Source organism: Tenrec ecaudatus, chromosome 12, assembly GCF_050624435.1.
Source record: "Tenrec ecaudatus isolate mTenEca1 chromosome 12, mTenEca1.hap1, whole genome shotgun sequence".
In the NCBI taxonomy this organism is placed as follows: Eukaryota; Metazoa; Chordata; class Mammalia; order Afrosoricida; family Tenrecidae; genus Tenrec; species Tenrec ecaudatus.
Window position 1 is genome coordinate 54,466,195 of NC_134541.1, and position 5,691 is coordinate 54,471,885.

General features: G+C 59.1%; 1 protein-coding gene across 1 annotated transcript; it reads right to left on the minus strand.

Annotated features, from left to right (window-relative positions):
- Nucleotides 1-2,498: 2,498 nt before the first annotated feature.
- FOXA2 (forkhead box A2) lies at nt 2,499-4,847 on the minus strand. The gene is made up of 2 exons (XM_075527899.1): nt 4,761-4,847; nt 2,499-3,797 (listed from the first exon to the last, which is right to left on the minus strand). The coding sequence occupies exons 1-2, from the start codon at nt 4,845-4,847 to the stop codon at nt 2,499-2,501; spliced, it is 1,386 nt and encodes a 461-aa protein (XP_075384014.1).
- Between the last annotated feature and the right edge of the window lie 844 nt (nt 4,848-5,691).

Sequence of the window (5,691 nt, forward strand, 5' to 3'; positions counted from 1 at the left end):
TAAAACGACCCTAGCACAATGGGCGTGCGATCCTAAACATTGCAGGTTAGAGCAGCGCTTTCAATGCCCATTGTCCCCCTCAGACCCCGGCCTTGCCTCTGGGCTCCTTCACCACGGGAGCCTTTTATGTGATAATGAAACACATTTCAGGCCGAACTCACGACGTGTGTGTCCTCGCCAGGGGGAGAAACGGCCCTGATTGCTGTTCCCGGCCTCCGGAATCCTCCCCGCCCCTCCCCCATTTCTCTTCCTTGTGTTCTGCGGGACAATGTGGCACGCTAAGAAGGGATTTGTAGGGGGTGGGGGGGAGGAGGCGCAAACTCCCTTCAATCGCGTGGGAAGGCCCGGGTTTGGAAGAGTAGAGACTCCCGCAAGGTGGAAGAGGGCTAGGGAGAGGCGCGCTCCAGAACTGTGGCGCAGAGGGAGCCCCCCAGGTTCGGAAAGTGGAGCAGCCCAAAGATCAAATACAGGAAAACAGGGACCCGGACTTCCACCTGAAACAAAAAGTCCTAGGTACAAGATTTGCGGTCTTCCCCATCTTAAGCCAGTTGCGAATGGCAGGGACCCCTAGTCTACAAAACTCTGAGGGCCACTAACTGGTTCTCGCCCTCACCCGGCCAGTTTGCAGGGCAGCAGATTGCCAGGGCAAAGCCCAAGCTGGCTTCCCTGGGCAAAGAGCCTGGGGTCCCGGATTTAGGACTGCCAAGGCGGTCTGGGAGAAGCAGCTAGATGTGTAAGAATGTTTTTCCCCTTGTCTTTATCCTTTCGGATTTTTCTTTAAGACCCACAAAATACCCACTCATCCCTTTGATCTGCAGCCCAGGTTTGCCAATCGTTCCTTCCAGGGCGGTAAAGGCCTCCTTGCAGAGGCACAAGCGTATGGGGAGGGGAGAGTGGAGCAAAGCTCAGGCCCTGGAAAACCCACTTGCCTCCATCCACCTTCACATAGGTCTTATTTTTAAAGGAGATTTGGGCCATTATCTGAAATGTTTTTCCAAGACAGGCGATGGAGAGGACACAAGCAGCAGCCCCTCTGCTCCCCACAATCTGCAGGAGGAAGCTGAGGGTCGGTCGTGGGCTGTAGGGAGGGGTCTAGGGGTACATGTGGCCCCTACAGGAGTACAGAGGTAACTGTGAAGGGGCAAACCGCTGCATCAAGACTTTGTAGACCCCGTGTAGTGTGCTCAACTTGAAAAGGATCCTGAGCCTGGGTAGGCAACCGAATGTGCAAGCCAGCCATATCCAAGGAAGGAAACTCTGTGGCCTTAACACCAGCATATGGTGTTGACTCCCATATGAAGGATAATGCAAATATGTGGAGAGGTTTTCTTCAGCCTTTAAAAACAAATCTGTATCAACTCGTGGGATGCTGCAACCAGGATCTATGTGTTCTATTTATATGTAAAGTTTACCTCAAACTGGAACACTGAAGGGAACTTTAAACAATATTTTGATTATTGGTGTCCATGGTAAACGATTCCAAGAGAACTACACTGAGGTCTGCAACCTCTTTGGAAATCCATTTAAAAAAATCAGGTCACTTGATTGATGAAAGGGGTGAAATGGGGTGAGATGTGATAGAGTAAGCCTAGTGAAATGTTAACTGCAGTCTCGGGAGATGGGTCAATGTGTGTTCCTTATAAAATATTTCAATTTTGGTACTCCTCAAAAGGTTTCTAATCCAATTCTGTGGAAAAGAGTACTACCATCACCCTCCCTGTCGCCCCCCCCCCATAAAATAAAACCTGCAACCATCCAGGCCTTTACTCTCTCCTCCAAAACAATCACGTGGGCTAAGGATGACTGGGATAAACTTGAAGAAAAGGTCCAATGAATAAAACTGGCAATAACACTTAATATAGATTTGTGACTCTCTGGTCCTACAACCAGAATACACATTTATTAGCCATAAATAAAGCACACAGAAACCATAAATTAACCAGACGACAGACCTGGATTTCACCCTTTCAAGAATGGAAATTAATTTCCTTTTGTCTTTTTCTGGGTCATTTACCACAGATTTTTACATCCCTCCCCCCCTCTTTTTAAACAATAGTACAACTCTGGGGGGTCTCCGTTAAAACTACATGGTTTAACACCAAGTCACACACACATTTTTTTGTTTTGTTTTTAAAGTAAGACTTCCCTGCAATAACAGCAATGAACAACAACAATAACAACGACAACAACAACAAAATGAACCTGCAGGTGCTTAAAAACACAGGAGTCTACACATTAGTGGAAATTGGAGGGGGGGTGTTTTGTTTTGCTTTGTTTTACTTTTTCTCAGTTTCCCCATATGATAGGTATCCATGTGGTTCATCTGTTAGGAGGCAATAGCTACAGAGAAAGAGGGGAGGCTGCTATCCTGGAGGTGGAGAGTGTGATGAATTTTTGCCCCCACCTCATCTCCAAAGTCTCAATCCCATGTCCTCTTTCTTCTTGTCTTTGCCCCTAAACTGTCACAGGCAGCCGGGCCTGGCCTAGAGCGCTCCTTCTTAGGAGGAGTTCATAATAGGCCGGGAGTACACACCCTGGTAGTAGGAGGAGTCTGCAGCCAGAGGTGAGGCATCTAGGCCCGCTTTGTTCGTGACCGGGCCCATGGCCAGGCTGCCGGGCATGGGAGAACCGTAGCCGGAGTAGTGCATCACCTGTTCATAGGTCTTGAGGTCCATTTTATGTGGCTGGTGGTGGTGGTGGCTGTGGTGGTGTTGTTGCTCCGATGACATGAGGTTATTGATGGAGAAGGGGTGGTTGAAGGCGTAGTGGTGTTCTGGCTTAAGGTGGGCCTCCGGGGGCAGGCCCGGATGATGGGGCGGGCCTAGCAGGTGGGCCGCGGTCTGCTGCTGCTGCCCTGGCGAGGGCGCTGGCTCTGGGGGGCTCAAGGCCGGCGTCCCCTTTAGCTCTCCCAACGACCCTCGCTTGTGCTCCTGGCATGGGGAGGCGTTGGAGTTGGGTGACTCAGTGCCCGCCTGAGTCTCAGAGCCGGCCCCGGCTGCCTCCCCCAGTTGAACCTGTGAGACCTGGGCCCCGGTGGCTGTCTTCTTGCTCCCGCCGGGGACGCCCGCTGCCTCCTTCAAAGCAAGCTGTTTCTCGCACTTGAAACGCTTCTGTCGGCGCAGGTAGCAACCGTTCTCGAACATGTTCCCCGAGTCGGGGTGCAGGGTCCAGAAGGAGCCCTTGCCGGGTTTGTCGGGCGAGCGCGGCACTTTGAGGAAGCAGTCGTTGAAGGAGAGCGAGTGGCGAATGGAGTTCTGCCAGCGCTGCTGGTTCTGCCGGTAGAAGGGGAAGAGGTCCATGATCCACTGGTAGATCTCGCTCAGCGTCAGCATCTTGTTGGGACTTTGCTGGATGGCCATGGTGATCAGCGAGATGTAGGAGTAGGGCGGCTTGGCGTGCGTGTAGCTGCGCCGGTACGTCTTGGGGTCGCGCGCGCGGCTGAGACCCGCCTGTCCGTACATGGGGCTCATAGAGTTCATGTTGGCATAAGGAGCCAGGCCGCCCATGGCCCCTGCCCCTTGGCCCCCAAGGGGGCTCAAGCTCGGACTCAGGTGCGGTCCCATGCCTGCCACGCCGGCGGCCCCGGCCGAACCACCCATGCCAGCCATGGCGCCCGCGCCGGGAGACATGCCCGCCAGGGACGGGCTCATGCCAGCGCCCACGTAAGATGACATGTTCATGGAGCTGGCGCCCATGTTGCCGGAGCCGCTGCCCATAGCGGCCGCCGACATGCTCATGTAAGTGTTCATGCCGTTCATCCCCAGGCCGGCATTCATGTTGCTCACGGCGGAGTAGCCCTGCGGATAGAGCCGGGGAGGGGGAGCACACGTTAGCGCTGCAACTCCAGCTGGGTCGCCACCGCCCGCCCGCCAGCTCGCGAGCTAGCGCCGACCCCCGACCAAGGGGAGAGCGCGGGGAAGCCCTTCCCTGGCGCAGGTGTCCCGGACACCTGGTCCGTTCCCTCGGAGCGCGCTGGCATCCCCTTGGCGGGGTGGTGGAGGGGAATGGGGGGACGCTCTGTACAGGGTTGGGGGGGTGCTTCCGATCCCTGCCGCGTCTGGTCCGCGTTCTCTACGAGGGGCCTCGGGCGCAACCAGTCCGGCAGCACCTGCCTCCTCCCGGGGCCAGAACCACTCAGAGGCCCCCAGTCTCCGAGAGTCACCTACGGGACACCGGACACCGCGCAGGTCCGCCGGGGACTCTCCCCGGCGCCCCGTGGCCCGGCCTTCAGGCCGGGGCCCTTCTCCCCGGCCTGGCCCCGGGGAGTGGCCAGGCGGCGCTGGTGGCGCTTGGGGCCCGCGAGGAGCCCACAAACGGACCGGCGCGCGGCTAGGCTTGGCAGCCAAACTTTTTCTTTCCGTTCCAGCGTGTTGGCTTCTGGGTCTCCCCCTTGCCCTCCAGCTCCTACCCACTGTCTCCGCTCAGCTCCCCACCCCCTCGCCGGCCGACCTCCCCACCCCTCCCCAGCCGCGCGCTGCCAAACAGAACTCTGTTAGGAGAGAGTGCGGCTCGGCCACGAAGAGGATTTGGAGGCACCGCAAGTCAATATTTGATCACAAAGTTAATATTATCTCAAGGCTAACAGTGTGTCGTATAAAACGAGACCCATTTGAGTCCAACGAGGAAAGCCAAGAAGAGTGCCCGGGGCGTCGGGGGCGGCGGCGGCGGGGGGGGGGCAGCGGGGCAGCGGTCCCGAGTTTGGGGAAGGAGCACCCCCCCGCCCCCGCCCCAGTTGCCCGCCGGCCGGGGCCGCTGCCTACCTCGGGCTCCGCATAGTAGCTGCTCCAGTCGGATGGCTCGTGCCCTTCCATCTTCACCGCTCCCAGCATACTGGAAGCCGAGTGCATGGCAGTTTAAAATTTAACAGCCACAACAAACGACCAAGTAGTCTCCCTCACCCCCACCCTCTTTAAAAAAAAGGGCCAGCCCCGCTCGCTCCCTCCCACCCTCCCTCCCTCCCTCCAGGCGCGGCGCCGCTGGTTCGCTCCGCGGCCCGAGGAGGCGGCGGGAAGTGAACCTGGGGAGTGGGCCGCGCAGGGGTGGAGGGCCCACTGGCCCTGGCGCTGGGGAGGGAGCGCCCGCCGCCGCCGCCGCTGCGCTCGCGGGCCGCGGGGTGGAGGCCGAGTGGGCAGAGCCGCCTCGCTGCCCGGAAGCTGCGGGCGGCGGGCGCGGGAGGGGCGGCCGAGGGCGGAGGCGGCCGAGTGCCGCAGTGACGTGGGCGCCGGGGGATATAGCGCGGGCGCGCGGGGGCGGCCGCCAATCCCCAGACCTCAGCAGGCCATTTGAATAATCAGCTCACACCTAAGTGGGACGCGCCGGCGGGCACCTGCTGCCGCTCCCCGGCCGCCCCCGTTTCCTCTAGGGCCCTGGGGGGGGGGGAACTTTGGAAACTGGGAAGGGAGGTGGGAGGGGACCACTGGGGCGCAGCCCGGGGCCCGGGGCCGGCCAGTGTCCAGCGCCCAACCGGGTGCGTCCCCAAGGCGCAGGCCACCCGGAGCGCGCTCTAGCCGGCTCAGGTTTCTTCGCTCGCTGGGTTCCTTTCCCGGGGAAGCGTGGACCGAACGGTGCACACACCTTTACCTTGGCAACCGCAGCTCCCGGGACCCCCGCCCTCCCCCCCCCCCCCCGCACACACACACCCTCACAGCTGAGACCCACCGTGGCCTCCGCAGGCACGCCCAGCGCGCGGGG